The sequence below is a fragment of the Schistocerca piceifrons genome, chromosome 1, assembly GCF_021461385.2.
Source record: "Schistocerca piceifrons isolate TAMUIC-IGC-003096 chromosome 1, iqSchPice1.1, whole genome shotgun sequence".
NCBI classification, from domain to species: Eukaryota; Metazoa; Arthropoda; class Insecta; order Orthoptera; family Acrididae; genus Schistocerca; species Schistocerca piceifrons.
The window spans coordinates 17,791,501-17,809,266 of NC_060138.1; the positions used below are offsets into that span (position 1 = coordinate 17,791,501).

A 17,766-nucleotide genomic window follows, 5' to 3' on the forward strand; every position below is an offset into this window, starting at 1 on the left:
TTGGTGTTGAGGTTCTGGCGGTTTTCATATGGGAGTCTTCATCTGTGAAAAGCAGACAGTAATTGTGGGCCTCTTATTCAAGGGTGTGCTGAAAAGTGATGCCTCTGATTTTTTTTATGTGAAGATTCTCGAAGTTTTTTAAATAAAACAAACTGCATTAACATCCTACACCTTTATTCTTAATGTCCACATCTTTATTTCTCAACATAGTCATCCTGGCGACAAATGCATTTCTCTCAATGGGAGACCACTTTGTTGATCCATTACTGTAGAATGTTTGAATTTGTTGACAGAGTCACAAACTCATCTCTGCTCATCCTGCTTCATCATTATGAAAGTGAAGCCCTTGAAGATGTTTTTTAAGTTTTAGAAACAGATGAAAATCTAATGGATTCAAGTTCGGACTCTACAGAGCACGATTGATGACAGTGAACCTGAGATGTCAGATCGTTGCAGATGTCACAGCTCTGATGTGCGGTCCGGCATCGTCGTGTTGAAGGAGAGGATTCTCCGTGCGTGAACAAACTCTTCTAATTTGTGGTTTCAGTTTCTAATGCACTGACATAGTTATGTTGCACGCTACAATTTGGAGCCCTGTGAGTGCAGAGGATTGCAGATTGCTTAGCTAAGCAGGGAAGTCAACTGAGTGATATGCATGACATGTAACACCTCAACCAGTATTGGGAACAGAATAAAAAATTTGGGGGCATTACTTTTCAGCATGTCCTTGTAGTAAAATCTCGTTCATCCTTTTGTGCAATTGGTAATCTCTTTTCATAGATACAGATTTAATTTATTTAAAGCAGTTCTGGTTGTGTAGTGACATGTTCCTTGATGTGTTATGTTCTTTTCTTGGTAATACATGCAGTAGTAAATGATGATTCCTAGGTTGAAGTAAAGAGCACTTTATTCATGACACAAGTTTACAAATAAGTTGGTTCTAATAACACGTGAAAGATCATTTGTGATCTCGTGAGAATAATAGAAACAAAGTTGACTAACCTGGTACCAATTTTGAGGGAAGCCGAGCGCCTTGTAGAGCACCATCCGTGTGTGGAATAACTTGAAGGAGTGTGGAGATGCTGCAGTGTAGGGCAGGACGTCCTGGTTGGTGTGGGTGGGTTCTGATTGATGGGCTATGAGGTGTAGCTGTCACCTGGCCTGGAACTGCATCAGCAGTTAAATACTCCACCCTCACACTCCTGCTGGTGAACGCACTTTGCCTTAAGTATCCAGCAGGCAGAATTACGTACACGAGCACATGACATGTGGATAGCACTTGTGCCTTCAGTAGCAACACTGCCAGTTTTCTGATGATGCACGTGCTGCTCAGAAGTGTGGCTGATGTCCCCTGGTGGTGCATGTTACAAGTGGAGTATTAACAGAGTGTTTATATACAGGATTGTGAGATGTCTGTGTGCTGAGGGTAGGCAAACCTGCAGTATTAAGATGACATGCTGGCAGCACGTGTTGTTGGCTTGGGGCCAATATATGGCACACCTCTCCCTATGAGGAGGAGACGGTGAAGCTATTGTGGTGATGAACACGGATTATGCAAGATGGAATGAAAATCAGTTAATAAACAATGTATTTAATGTAAGAAAAATTGATTAGCTCTGTTTCAACTAAAATATTATTATCTATTTTGAAAGTACTGTTCATAAATAACTGTATGTTGCGGTTCAGTGGTAGAGTGCCAGGTTACAGATTGAGAGGCCTCAAGCTCCATCTCTTTCTTTCTAGGATTTTTATTCATCACTTTGTAATTTTTTTCACCTGTGGCAATGTTAATGTGAAAAGAGCTGAGCTGTGTCGTACTTCAGATACCACATTAAGTTGTAGGTCTCCCTGTACCTGGCTGGGTAAGTCGTGTTTAACATCAGAGTAAGGCCACGGTGGACCACATCCAGTTGGACAGTGCCTAGCAAAGAAATGTGATGTTCAAACTGTTCTTTGGATTTATGACCTCTTTACTTTCTTACTTTAAATGTGTGTCTTAGACACTATGATGATTATGTTGTGAGGTTCTCAAAAATTTCACGAGATTTATAAAGTTATTTTAACCTTCTGTCAGGCGCAGCTGTTCAAATTGATACGTATCGATATTTGCTGTAAATTATTTGTCGGCAATTGGCAGCACTGGTGCCTTTTCACTACTAGCTTCCCTTCTCTGAACGCTTTCCATTGTCGTGCGCTTCAGTATCAAAACAACTGCTGTGTTGTCGAGGTATTTGCCGATTGCTCAGTTTGATGCATCGCACCCTTTCCCGTTACATTTCAACAGGTAATTTCTTTGATTATCGACATAACTTAGTAAGTAGTGGAAAGCTAATATAGAATGTAAAATGCACTTATATTTTTTTTTGGAGCATTTAGCTGTCTTTTACAGTCGTCTGAATGTCAAGTATCAAATAGATACACTGCGCCTGATTGTGTATTTTATAGGAATTTTATGACTTTAGGTGGGATATACTTCATGATGGCAGGCTACAGCAAGACATATAACCTCCTTGACCCAAATCATGTTGCAGAAATACAAAAGATGCTATTCGAAGAGTATAATAATGAATTTTGAGAGGATTTTGAAGACGAAGTGGACACAGATGTTGAAGACAGTTGAAGTCCGGCCTGAAGAAACAGAAACAGAGGAAGACGACAGTGAAGATGATGAGGAAATACTTGAGGAAAACGGCCATTAGTATTTTCGAAGGCACAAAGAGAAAAAATGGATTAAAGTTCCACCATCACAGAGAGTACGATTCAGGGCTCTCAATATTATTCGGAAGTTACCTGTACCTATAGGTGCGGCACATAGTTTTGTGTACAAATCAGTATACTGAGAGTGTCAAAGCTTCATTGCAGCATGAGAGAGACGTAAAACAAATAGACATTATTGAATTGAAAGCCTTCATCCGTCTCTTATTTTCAGCTGGAGTAAACAAAAGTGAGAGACAAAGCTTAGAGGAGCTGTGGGGAACCGATGGGGGTGGCAATGAGAAATTTTGCTTTGTAATGAACATAAAACGTTTCAAATTCACTATGCGGTGTCTTAGATTTGACAGTTGTGCAACTTGCGATGAAAGGAGACGATTAGACAAGATAACAGCGATTCGGGAAACATTTTCTATATTTGTGCAGAACTGCCAAAAATCCTATACCCTCAGAGAAAATGTTGCAGTAAATGAGAAACTGGAAGGATTCTGTGGAAGGTGCAGTTTTCACCCACATATACCTAGCTAACCAAACAAATATGGGATTAAGATATATGCTCTTGTGGATTCCCAAGTATTTTGCCTGTATAATTTGGAAATATATGCTGGGTTGCAACCAGAAGGATTATATCACTTAAGCAGTAAATCTTCCGATGTTGTTCTGTGACTGTGTGAACCTATTTATCAATCAGGTCGAAATGTGACTGCAGACAACTGGTGTACTAGTATTGGCTTGGTAGAAGAGTCACGAAGGAAAAATCTTTCTTTTGTTGGAACTATGAAGAAAAAGAAGTGCGAGAATCCTCCGGAGTTTGCTACCAGTAAAGGAAGGGGTGCAACAGTTCACATTGGCTCATTTCCTATGTTCCTAGAAAGGGGAAGTGTGTGATCCTAGCATGAAGTTCATGTGACGATAATTCAGTAGATGCTGACACTGGAGATAAACTAAAGCCGTCAATTGTAGCATTTTATAATAGCACCAAAGGTGGAGTTCACACTACGGATAAGTTGACCTCTTCGTACAGTGTTGCAAGAAACGTGTGCCGTTGGCCCGTGGTTATATTTTTTTCAGTGATCAGTATGAGTGGAATCAATCACAAGTAATCTATTGTGGCATCAATGAGAATTGTGTCAGAAGAAAATGATTCCTGAAACAACTCGTCCATTAGTTCTACCTCACTTAGAAGAAGTTTGGACAACACAGGAGTTCACAGGAATCTTTAACTGAGGCTACAACATTATAGGCCATCATATGAAGATGAACCAGAAGACGAAAGTAGAAAAACAAGAAAAAACAAGTGCAAGCAAGAGGAAAAGGTGTAATACCAGAACAGTAAAGAAAAGATTGAGAAAATTTGTTGCAAAACGTGCCAAAAGCCAATCTGCTTGATGGACATTGAACCTTTTTGTTTGACTGTGGTAAAATTCCTCATAGTCCACAGTCGAAAAGTGATGATGATACAACTGAATAAGTAATGTTACCATTGTTGTTGTGCTATAATGCCATCTTTGCCGTTCTGTAAAGATATTTGATATTTATACTGAGTTTAATTAGTGAAATGTAATAAAGAAGTAAGTGAAAAAAAGACAATTTTATCATTTGTTATACCACAATCCAACACTGACGAAAAGAAATCTGAATGGACGAAAAGAAATCTGAATGAATAACATTTCTATTCCTGTTGTGCTCTTATGTTTTCTTTGTCTTTCTTTAAAGATATTTTTAATTTACTGTGTGTTTTGTTAATGAAATTTAATAAATACTCACGTGAATAAGCAATATGATCAATTTGATACACCGTGCCCCATCTCGTTGTGAAAAACACTGCGTCCGACAGAAGGTTAATAAAGTGTTTTGCGGTAGTACTTCACTCTTTTATATGATACATGCAGATGGATGACTGCCTTACACAGGCAGTCTGCTGCCAATGTTGACATTTGAGCATGTCTTACTTGTAGGTTCCAGTTTTGTTCTGATCGACTACCTGTAATCATATGTTTTTGTTTGATCTAAAAATCTCTGTTTATTCTACCAAACAAGTTTGCAGAATACACTTGATACATCTGTGGAGACTGTTTGCCCCCCCCCCCCCCCCCCCCCCCCTACATTGTGGGACATTCCATTCGTTTCTGGATTTCAATCACTGGGCCACAGTGCCTCGTGCCAACAACTTGACAGCTTTGCTGAGACTGTAAATGATGCTGACTGTATTTTCCATTGAATCATATACTCCCAAATAAAAACAACTAAATGCTGGGTATGCTACTAACTACGTGGGCAATTGAAGGGGATATAAACAGATCACACTAAGGCTACACACTTTGTTGGAAGAAATTAAGCTTGTTCCACCAAATCTAAAAAAGTAGCAGACACAAAATATTACATTGCTCTACATGACGTTACCTACTGAACATAATCTATAATCCTACTCATTGCACAGCATTTATCAAAGGACAAAAATAAAGTGAGAAACAGGGTAACACGGCACATAGATTCGTTGACCGTATATTGTTTACTGTAGGTGTCGGATGTACGTGTTAATGATAGCAATGTGCCAGAGTGATCTGGATTGTGTATAACAGCGTGTGAGATTTTTGTGGGTCCAGAAGAAGTTAAGGCTGAGGCAATATGAGATCACATGGATTCCGTGTGTGAAGTATTGCTAAGAGTTGGAGGTTTTTGTTTGAGCATTGCCACAGAAGCATCTTTCCCATTAATATTTGAAACATTTTTCTTTCAATTTTTCAGGGCATTACAAGGTTATTGCTTACAAAAATTCCATTTTATAAGGATGTCGTGTTAATGTCCTTTGATTGTGAAAAGTGTGGATTCCAGAACAATGAAATTCAGTCGGGTGGTAAAGTTGCAGAAACTGGTGTAAAAATTGTGTTGAAAATCAGTACTCAGAGAGATTTAAATCGGCAAGTTGTGAAGTCGGATTATACTTCGGTAGAAATTCCGGAAGTCGAATTTGAAATTCCAGCTCAGTCACAGAAAGGAGGTTAGTATTATTTTTTTCTCATTTATCTAAATCTAAAGTTGTTGGCTATTGTGTATTAAGCTCTATTTGAAGTCATTGTTTTCATTACTGCTAATAAATTTGTTTACATATCTCAATACTCATAAAAATATGCATAGGAGTTTAAATAAATAAATGTTTCACCCAGTTTTGACTACCACTTGATAACCTGTAGATTTCTCTTGACTCTTTTCTGTTTTACATGTATTGTTCCCTTTTCATACATAAAATATAAAATAGCAATAAAAATAAACAATTTTTGAAGATATAAGTAATTGGATAGATAAAAAATCTGCTCACCAAGCAGTGGCAAGAGGACGTACAAATAAAATGTATAACAGTTTGCTAGCTTCTGGAGCCAGTGGCTCCTTCCTCTGGCAGAATGGTTTTAGGAGAAGGAAGAGCATTGAAGGAAAAGGGCTGGTGAGGTTTAGAAAAAGGGGTAGAGATTGGAAAAGTCGCCCAGAACCCCAAGTCCGAGGAGACTTACTGTCTGACCTCCACACCTTTTCCTAAACCTCACCAGTCCTTTTCTTTCAACCGTCTTGCTTTCCCTTCACCTCTTCTGCCAGAAGGAGCCACTGGCTCCAAAAGCTAGCAACCTGTAATACCTTTTATTTGTGTGTTCTCCTGCCACCACTTGGTGAGTAGATTTTTTTATCTATCCAGTTACTTGTAAAATAGAAAATATGATTTTTTTTTCATAATTATATTTTGTTGTCTCCTAGTGGCACTATTATTGCTGCATTTTTCTACCTTGATTTTAGCTTGGTTTTTACTTGTACCTAGCCATGTTACTTGTCGAGCATTCCTTTTTTTCCACTGTGTGTTGACAATGCAGTGGTTTATTGCTAGCTATTGACATATAGCTCTCGGATTAAAATTTCAACCTGTTATGGAAGTGTTTTGCAGTGGATAGGTTACAAAAAGGAAGTTGAACATGTACCCCCCCTGCCCCCCCCCCTCTCCATTCCTCACCCTCTCCCATCTGTTCTCCCTCCTCACCCCAGAATAGGAGTATGGGGACAGAGAAAGCTTTTCCAAGAGAGTTTGAGAGGGGAAGCCCTTTTCTTCCTGCCTCTTCAATTCGCTAATCCTCTTATCTATTTCACTTTTTAAATTTCTCCACCCTACCTACTTGATTAGGGGATCTAATATTCCACACTCTAACCTGTTTTTTTATGATGAATACATCCTTCTGTGTGGTTCCTCCCCTGAGATTTGAATAGTGCACTGTTTTACCCTGGAATTTTTTTACCCTAGAGCATGCCTTGCTCATTGAGCTGTACAGTTGAGCTGTTTGTCCATGGGAAAAGTAATGTGGACAAAGTTATGAACCCAGATTTGGTCCATCGTCTGGACTGTTATGCCTGCAACTGCTGAAAAGGTTGCTACAACCCCTCTGTTGTAGCTGTACCTACAAAGCAGCTATCTGTACCGTTCAGTCATGCATTGTGTTAAGTTTCTTTGCCTTTGCTTGTGGGGCATGGGGGATGAGAATATATAGAGCAAATAATTGAAGGTAACGGGTATATGCAATACTTTTCAAATGAAGTTGGCACTCTAAACTAGACGAAAGTTTGGTCTATAAAGTGCCTTTGATCTATAGATAGTATTTGTGACAATGGCTGTGCGAAACATAAAATTGTATTTGCCGATGACCCAAGCGGCACACAGCAGTGCCAGCAGGGAGGAAGGGAGCTTTTGTGCCATCATTCGCAACAGGTGCTCTGAGGCCAAATTCACTGTGTGGAGACAGTTTCATACTGTGTGGGTCAATGCTACCTTTCCCATTTTCAGTGCACGGTTTTGTAGTGATCTCTGTGGGATACTTAACAGACATACCTTTTAGACAGTATTTGTCACTGTAGCAACCGTGGGTGGCCACTATTTCATTGATTGTGACTCTTCTTTCTATGCTAATTCGTAACTGCGCTCTTTGTCTCCCTTGCCCCAAACCTTTCTTTACTTGTCACTCTGTCCTTACTATCACTGGACTGAAGCTCTGGCGTGCTTTCTTCGACACCTCCCCTCTCACCATTGATTGCCCTCATCTCCCGACAGCTGGGTCCCTCTCACCTTGCTGTCTGAATGGTCTACTCTACTTTTTAACCTTTTCCAACTTATTCGTCTCTCCTCCCTGATGAAGCAACTTTTAGCTTCGAAGGCTGGGTAGCGTGTCACCATTACTACACGTTTCATTAATTGGGCAGGTATCCTGTCTCTTAGTTTGTCAGTTTCCTCATCTAAATTTTCCTTTAAAAAGGTCATTTTAAAATGAAGTGAAAATTCATGATGTAAAATACTTGCAATTTATATAGTGAACTTTAATTTATACATGCAAATTATAATGTATTGATGCTCAGACTCAGAAAGCATCATCAGCCCTGCTCTAGACTTTTCTAAGCATTATCATCTTCAGCTATATGCACTGTGACATTGCGAGCACAAATATTGGTGCAGTTCTGGCAGACTGTGTGACGTCTCCAAACGGGCGAGCATAGTGTACGAGGAGATCACCAGTTGTGTTTGTCGATCACAGCAGGCGACATGTGAGGTGAATTAGTGGGAGAAGGGGTGACCCGATGAGGTAGCTGGTAGGACAGTAGGTTGTCAAAGGGATTTTTATAGGAAGGTTACAATTTCGATGGCAACACTTAGCGTGCTCAAAAATGTTGCGGAACTGGCTGAGTCTTAAATTACTTTACAGCTGTCGTGCAGATAATATCTGGATGGATAAAGTTAAGAAGACATCAGGAACTCCAAAACAAAGAGAGAAACGTGATGAAAAGAAGTACCCACTCTGTTGGCTAATTACTTTGAAAATTAGAGATGAACAGAGATGGGTAATTACAAACATGTTTGAAAAAAAATTAATAAACCCATAAAGTCTTAAACTATGATAACAAATGAGATGTGAACAGAATGTGACAAAGTAGCACTACATGATGATTCTTTCAGGTGTTAACTGAATGATATATCTTAATACTGAGTAATGGACACAAGTATGTTTTATAATGTTTTATAATATATAGATGATGTAACTTACCAAACGAAAGTGCTGGCATGTTGATAGACACACAAACAAACACAAACACGCACACAAAATTCAAGCTTTTACAAATGTCTGCCTTTACAAATGTCTGCTTGTGTCTATGTGTGTGTATGTGGGGATGGATAATTCTGTGTGTGTGCGAGTGTATACCTATCCGTTTTTCCCCCTAAGGTAAGTCTTTTGGTTCCCGGGATTGGAATAACTCCTTATCCTCTCCCTTAAAACCCACATCCTTTCGTCTTTCCCTCTCCTTCCCTCTTTCCTGATGAAGCAACCGTTGGTTGCAAAAGCTTGTATTTTGTGTGTGTGTTTGTGCGTCTATCAACATGCCAGCCCTTTCGTTTGGTAAGTTACATCATCTTTGTTTTTAGATACAGGTAAAACTGACAACAGTATGTAATAAGCAAGTGAAGTCTCCATGTGTAGACAAACTAATTTTATTTATTTAAGTTATTAATTTTCAATAATTTGGATTTTTTGACATTTGAGAGAGAGAGAGAGAGAGAGAGAGAGAGAGAGAGAGAGAGAGAGAGAGATCTACTTGTTAACTATCTCTGCAAACACCATATAAAAGCTGGTGAACTTCTCTCTCCCACTAATATCTAATTTTATATCACATGTACTTACCTTAGCTTTGTATAAACATTTGCCGGACTAAACAATGAATAAAGAAATGTATACTCCAGCAACAAATATCAGTATGTGATAGTTTTACAATTCATTCTCACTTGTCATGCCATGATCTTGAGGTGTGTGGTGGCCTCTGTGCTTCATTTCCCTAGATTCTAGTCATATCTAAACATGGCGCATATACAGGGTAACTGAAGTAATGATTAATTTTCATGAAACGTGATTAATATAAAAACATAGATCTATACAGCAAGGACACTTATGAGGTATAAGAAATAATTTAAGTTCAATGTGGCCAGCCGACATGTCAATACAGAGTGACTGTCTTTCTGTCGCAGCCCAAACACATTCTGTAATTGATCACGTGTGATGCTGTTAACTGCTTCCACAATCCAGTCACACGACTGATGGAGGATACTGATTCTAACTGTGCACATGTTGAACTCTGTGTAACCCAGATGAAGAAGTCTTATAAGTGGGTAAGGTAAGGTGACTTTGGAGCCCACTTTTACAGTGAAACTCTAGTGATCCAGCATCCAACGATCATATGGGCAAGGTAACATCAAACAATGAGAAAAAATGGGAGGAGACTTGGCTTGCAGGTACACAACAAAATTTAGAATTCCATCAGTCTTAAATTGTGGTTCCAGGAAAAGTTCAAGCATGTCGAGCTACCTGGTTCCTCTTATCATTTGCTCAGCATAGATAGAATAGACCATAAATCTTAGCCTTACTCATCCCTAGCCATACTTTCAGTTTTGAGGTGTTTCCCTCTCTTTCTTGCACCTCATGAAGATTGTTGTCAGCCTACATCTGGCAGTTGTGTTGGTTGACAAAACCATGTATGTGAATATGGCTCGTCTGAGCAGAGGAGCTTATTTAACAGGTTTTCATTTTCCACATCCTCCAAAAGGTCAGCATACATTTCCATACGAGTGGAATAATCTCCTCCTCTGGGTGACACATTAGCTAGATGTGACACGCTGTCTCCTGTAGCAAAAAAAGGAAGAGTACACCAGTGTTGATGGTTGTCCAGGACATTCCTCATGAAGCACACCTCCTTTTTATCAGAATTCATTGACAAGAAGGCTGACATCAAATGTTTTGGCACCAAATTTCCAGGAAACAACGGCTATCCTTTCTTCTATGGAGAGACTGTTAAAGACCTGTGAAAGAAGAATTGATTATACAAATAACTTCATGAAAATGAATCCTTGCGTTTGGGACACACTTTATTATTGTTAAAGTCTTTAAATGGCTCTGACTAATATTGATATGTACAAATTTCAGAAATAACAACTGTCGAAGGTATAATTGACAGAAGTATAAATGGGTTAAAACAAGATCAACCACAGAGGCGTGAAGAAAATCCAGAAGCTGCAGAAAAAATAGAGCAGTTCATATCAAAGTTGAAAGATTTAAAGGAGATGAAAATGCCTTTTTCTATGGTTGGTATGTTTTTGTAGTTCTCACATAATCTTTATTGATTACTATAAAATTTTTATGCTTTAGTGACTTGTCATTATTTGAACAGAAGTCAAAACTTTAGCCATGTCACTATAAATTAGTTGTTTTGATGTGTAATGTGACATGCTTTTCTAAAGAAGAGAGCAGATATGTTTTGTACAAAGATGAAGAAAAATTTAGAAAAGCTAATCACCAATAAAAGTATATATTATTTAAGAGTAAAGGAGACCACTCACCGAATAACAGAAGTGTCAAGTCGTCGACAGGCACACACAATGTGTGTGTGTGTGTGTGTGTGTGTGTGTGTGTGTGTCTACCTATAGTAGTGGTGGTGGTGGTGGTGGTGGTGGTGGTGGGGGGGGGGGGGTTAGGGGTAGGATTTATTTCTACATCTGAATGTACATCTGTACTCTGTAAACCACTGTGAGGTGCTTGGCAGAGGGTACGTCCCATTGTACCAGTTATTAGGATTTTTTCCTGTTCCATTCACATATGGACTGCGGGAAGAATGATTGTTTGAATGCCTCTGTGTGTGTGTGTGTGTGTGTGTGTGTGTGTGTGTGTGTGTGTGTGTGTGGTGTGTGCAGTAGTTATTCTAATCTTATCTTCACGATCCCTGTGTGTGTGATACATAGACAGTTGTAGTACATACCTAGAGTAATCATTTGAAGCCAGTTCTTGAAACTTTGTTAATATTTTCTCGGGATAGTTTACATCCATCTTCAGGAGTCTGCCGTTTCAGTTCCTTAAATATCTCTGTGGCACTCTGCCATGGATTAAACAAACCTGTGACCATTCATGCTGCCATTCTCTGTGTATGTTCAGTATTCCCCCATTAGGCGTATCTGGTATATCTCTGTGGCACTCTGCCATGGATTAAACAAACCTGTGACCATTCATGCTGCCATTCTCTGTATATGTTCAGTATTCCCCCATTAGGCGTATCTGGTATAGGTCCCACACACTTGAACAATATTCTAGGATGGGTCTCAGGAGTGATTTGTAAGCAATCTCTTTAGTAGACTGTCTGTACTTCCACAGTATTCTACCAATAAACTGAATTCTACCACCTGCTTTACCAGCGACTGAACCTCTGTGATTATTTCATATCCCTCCAAAGTGTTACACGCAGGTTCTTGTATGAGTAGGCCAATTCCAACACTGGCTCATCGACATTATAGATGTAGGTTACAATCTTTTTTGTTTTGTGAAGTGCATAATTTTACATTTCTGAACATTTAGAGCAAGTTGCAAATTTTTGCACCATTTTGAAATCTTACCAAGATCTGACTGAATATTTATGGTTCTCCTTTCAGATAGTACTTCATTATAGATAACTGCATCATCTGAAAAAGTCTGAGGTTACTATTAATATTGCCTGCAAGGTCATTAACATACAACATGAACAGCAAGGGTCCCAACATACTTCCCTGGTGTTCACCTGAAGTCACTTCTACGTCTGACCAAGATAACATGCTGTGTCCTCCCTACCAAAAGTCCTCAGTCCAGTCACAAATTTCATGTGATACCCCCATATGATTGTATTTTTGACAAAAGCATGGGTGTGGTACTGAGTCAAATGCTTTTTGGAAATCAAGAAATACTGCATCTACGTGATTGCCTTGATCCAAAGCTTTCAGTATGTTGTGTGAGAAAAATGAAGTAGGTTGTTTCACATGATCGATGTTTTCGAAATCCGTTCTGGTTGGCATTGAGGAGGTCATTCTGTTCAAGATACCTCATTATGGTTGAGCTCAGAATATGTTCTAAGATTGTACAACACATTGATGTCAATGGTATTAGAGAACAGGGCACCATTTTTTCTTTGAGGGATTTACAATACATTATAGTTAGAAGAGGGGAGGGGCATCTCAGCTGCAAATTCAGTACAGAATATGAGAGGAATCCCTTTGGGGCATGGAGCTTTGTTCAGTTTTAATGATTTCAGCTGTTTGTCAACACCACTGACACTAATGCTTATTTCATTCACCTTTTCAGTGGTACGAGGATTGAACTGGGCCAGTTCTTCTGAGTTTCCTTTTGTAAAGGAACATTTGAAAATGGAGTTGTGTGTTTAAGCTTTTGCTTTGCTACACTCAATTTCAGTTCCTGTCTCATTTGCTAGGGACTGGATACCAACTTTGGTGCCACTAACAGCTTTTACATATGACCAGAATTTCTTTGGGTTCTGTGAAAGATTGCTTGACTGTATTCTGCTGTGGTAGTCATTAAAGTCATCACACATTGCTCTCTTGAAAACCAAATGCTTTATTTTATTTATTATGAAAGCTAGCAAGTTTTCTTTCTCTTTTACATGTGTTTCTTGAAGACTCAATTCTTTTGTTATTCGATGAGCAGTCACCTTTACTTCTAAAGTATTCAAATTCTACCAGAACTTTACTACTATATTTAACCAATAAAAGTGAAATGTTTGACAAGGCTTAATTTGATGTCACTTAAAATAAATAAATAAAACCCTTTGATAGTCAAGATTTGAATTCTTGCATTTCAGATTTTTGTTGACATAAGTGGGAATATGTTCATAGAAAATCCTAATGCACCACACAGGGATACTGGTGTTACCGTTACATATTTCAATCGAACAAAAGAACAAGACCATTCCTTGGGCATCTATGAGCATACTGAGATCGAAGAGAGTGGTGGTGATGAACCGGGAATTTTGAAACCTCTAAGAGAAGGAGAACACACTTTGGAGGATCTGCAAGGAGAAGTTCTACAGTTTCCAACAAACTGTCCCGATTGTAACTGTCCTTGCCAGACAAATATGAAGTTGACTAGTATCCTTTATAGAATCTGCTTGATACGGAATTGTGACATTACATAGAAATCGAGATGTGATTAATGCGATATCTTTATATGTCTTTTAAGTAAAACTGCTGTCTGCACTGTAATTTATTTCTCCCAGATGCATTTCGTCTTTTTTCACTGTAAGGCATCTTCAGTGAGGTCTAGAACAGTGTAGTTTTTTATATGTGTTATTTTTAGAGTATCAAACAATTCACATTGCATTTTTATGTAAATAAGTAATTACTTACAGTTTGTTGGCATCTGCGTTACCTCTCATCTGGTCTGGAGGTAACATTTCTGAAACATAACCTCATTTATATATTCCAAACTTTGTCTTCACACTTTTCAGTATGTTTACCTTAATTTTTGTGGTGCACTATTAGTCTTTTGCCACTAGTTGTAAATATTTGTTCCAAAACTATGTATTTAAAGATGTAAATATTGTGAGTTCATTATGTGTTTCCTCCTGTGTGGTTTGTTTACCCACAAATTGCCAAGCTAACAAAGTACATGTTGAAAACTTATGTCTATTCATGAGGTTTATATCTGTGTGTGCATGTGCATGTGTGCGTGTGTGTGTGTGTGTGTGTGTGTGTGTGTGCGTGTGTGAGTGAGCGTGCACGCGCTTGGTTGTGTGGGTGCAGGGCGGTGGTGGGGGGAGGGGGGGAGGAAGGGGGGAGTGTTGTTGGTGGTTTGAGTCGTCGAGTGTTGAATATGAATGTAATAGCTGTTAGAGAGTGATTGAAAGCTTTGGTCATCATCTGGTTTGAGTTTTGATTTAAATGTTATGTGGAGGGGTCCACGGTCAAGTGAGTGAAAAGGTGTTGGGTGATATTATTAACTCTACAGCTCAAATCACAAACACACCTCCCCCCTCTCAACACTCCCCATGCCACGTTGCGCGCACACACACACACACACACACACACACACACACACACACACACACACACACATCATGAATAGACATTAGTTTTTAACATATACTTTGTTAGGTTAGCAACTTGTGAGTAAATAAACAACACAGTAGAAACACATAATGAACTCACAATATTTTTAAGTCCAAAATAGTGATTGTGCACTATGAAAATAAAAGTAAACGTGATGAACAGTGTGAAGAAAAGTTCAGAATATAAAAATGTTCTTATGTTTTGTAGATAAAGTAGTAGTGCAACCTCCAGACCAGGTGAGAGGAAATTCAGGTGCCAACAAACTGTAAGTTTGCCTGCCAACCCAAAGTTTGGTACAGATTTATTGATGACATCTTCATGATCTGGACTCACAGTGAAGAACTACTCCAGAATTTCCTCTCCAACCTCAACTCCTTTGGTTCCATCAGATTCACCTGGTCCTACTCCAAATCCCATGCCACTTTCCTTGACGTTGACCTCCACCTGTCCGATGGCCAGCTTCACACGTCCGTCCACATCAAACCCACCAACAAGCAACAGTACCTCCATTATGACAGCTGCCACCCATTCCACATCAAACGGTCCCTTCCCTACAGCCTAGGTATTCGTGGCAAACGAATCTGCTCCAGTCCGGAATCCCTGAACCATTACACCAACAACCTGACAACAGCTTTTGCATCCCGCAACTACCCTCCCGACCTGGTACAGAAGCAAATAACCAGAGCCACTTCCTCATCCCCTCAAACCCAGAACCTCCCACAGAAGAACCCCAAAAGTGCCCCACTTGTGACAGGATACTTTCCGGGACTGGATCAGACTCTGAATGTGGTTCTCCAGCAGGGATACGAGTTCCTCAAATCCTGTCCTGAAATGAGATCCATCCTTCATGAAATCCTCCCCACTCCACCAAGAGTGACTTTCTGCCATCCACCTAACCTTCGTAACCTCTTAGTTCATCCCTATGAAATCCCCAAACCTTCTTCCCTACCCTCTGGCTCCTACCCTTGTAACTGCCCCCGGTGTAAAACCTGTCCCATGCACCCTCCCACCACCACCTACTCCAGTCCTGTAACCCGGAAGGTGTACACGATCAAAGGCAGAGCCACGTGTGAAAGCACCCACGTGATTTACCAACTGACCTGCCTACACTGTGATGCATTCTATGTGGGAATGACCAGCAACAAACTGTCCATTCGCATGAATGGACACAGGCAGACAGTGTTTGTTGGTAATGAGGATCACCCTGTGGCTAAACATGCCTTGGTGCACGGCCAGCACATCTTGGCACAGTGTTACACCATCCGGATTATCTGGATACTTCCAACTAACACCATCCCTTCTGAACTCCGGAGATGGGAACTTGCTCTTCAATATATCCTCTCTTCCCGTTTTCCACCAGGCCTCAATCTCCGCTAATTTCAAGTTGCCGCCACTCATACCTCACCTGTCATTCAACAACATCTTTGCCTCTGCACTTCCGCCTCGACTGACATCTCTGCCCAAACTCTTTGCCTTTAGAAATGTCTGCTTGTGTCTGTGTATGTGTGGATGGATATGTGTGTGTGTGCGCGAGTGTATACCCGTCCTTTTTTCCCCCTAAGGTAAGTCTTTCCGCTCCCGGGATTGGAATGTCTCCTTACCCTCTCCTTTAAAACCCACATCCTTTCGTCTTTCCCTCTCCTTCCGTCTTTCCTGATGAAGCAACCGTTGGTTGCGAAAGCTAGAATTTTGTGTGTATATTTGTGTTTGTTTGTGTGTCTATCGACGTGCCAGCGCTTTAGTTTGGTAAGTCACATCATCTTAGTTTTTAGATATAAGTAATTACTTATTTACATATAAAAAAAGTGATGTGAACTGTTAGTCAATCTAAAAATAACCCATATCAAAATGAAACTGTATTGGTCTAGACCCCACTGAAGATGCCTTAGAGTGAAAAAAAGTGAAACCTGCCTGGGAGAAATAAATTATAGTGCTGCAAGAAAAGACAGTTTTATTTTCAAAACAAAATAACATATCTGTGCTTGCTGCTGATGATGGCCAACAAACAAACTTCTTCAACATCCATTATTTGTGCACTTTCTTTTGTACTGGTGAGTAACAACTCAGTGCATATTTTACAGAAGGACAAAGCCCAGCCACCAAGTGCTAAAACTGAAATATAAACTTAAAATATTTTGAATATTGAGTCTTCACCTAAATATATGCAAGAGAAATAACAGAGAACCCTTCTCAAGAAAAAGGTAACGAGCAGAGTAGTCAAAGGGCTTGAAAGCTGGGGGCTTGTTTGCATAGCTGGAGCATCATTTCCAGCCTTACGGCCTCGAATTATGAATCCGCTGTCTGGAGTGTTCCACAAAAGTGAGTGTTTGATGCATAACCACAGTTCACTACAAATATGTGAATGAGCTGCTTTACAAGTGTTTGGAATGCAGGGGCTTACTTCCTTCAAGAAAACTGTGTCTTTGTAAGGAAAGTACTGTCATCCTCACATTGACCACAGGAATGAATTTTTTAGTTATTTCTTTGCATTCTATAGTGACTGAAGCTAATGCCACTGATTTGAAAATGAGTTTTTTCAGGTATTTATCACACAATGATCATGACTGACAGTTTCTACTGTGTATGCTAGAAGAGAAAAATATCAGTTGTAAGATTTTCACTATCCATGGTTGTGAAACCAACCACAGTTTGGTAGATAATGGTTAAACAATTTTGTATCTCGGTTTGAGTTTCTTGTCTACTGCGACAAACCTACCATGACCATTTCACATAAGCCTATTCTTTTGATATACACTTACATTTTCCCCAAAAATCTCACTGCTATCAATTTCAGGTTTTAGCCCACTTTTTGTGCCTAGTATTACGTGAACTTCACTGCTTTTAAGGAGCACACTTAGCTCTGGCACTTCGTTGCGAACGCTTCAACAGTTCGCCACTAGGATTTTAATACTCTTACCTTTGGGAGGTACGTCTTTCGATCTTACACTTGTACTTGTGGGTTTCCTACAGCTGTCATTATCTGGATTGTATGGAGAGTTGGCTTATCTAAAAACCACTTGTGTGCACCCGACACACAATCAGCTATGAGGGGAGCAGAGGCTTTGATACGTAGCGCACACCTGATAGTTCTCAACCCTATGGTGCACGTCCAGAAAGTCACAGCC

General features: G+C 39.7%; 1 protein-coding gene across 2 annotated transcripts in view; it reads left to right on the forward strand.

Moving 5' to 3' along the window:
* Positions 1 to 17,766, forward strand: part of LOC124805337 (zinc finger protein ZPR1) — a 72,937-nt gene that overhangs the window by 36,523 nt on the left and 18,648 nt on the right. For both annotated transcript variants that reach the window (XM_047265859.1, XM_047265869.1), the window contains 3 exons: positions 5,461 to 5,713; positions 10,707 to 10,864; positions 13,396 to 13,681. In XM_047265859.1, the coding sequence (XP_047121815.1) occupies positions 5,461 to 5,713; positions 10,707 to 10,864; positions 13,396 to 13,681 (697 nt within the window). The remainder of the gene's footprint in view (positions 1 to 5,460; positions 5,714 to 10,706; positions 10,865 to 13,395; positions 13,682 to 17,766) is intronic.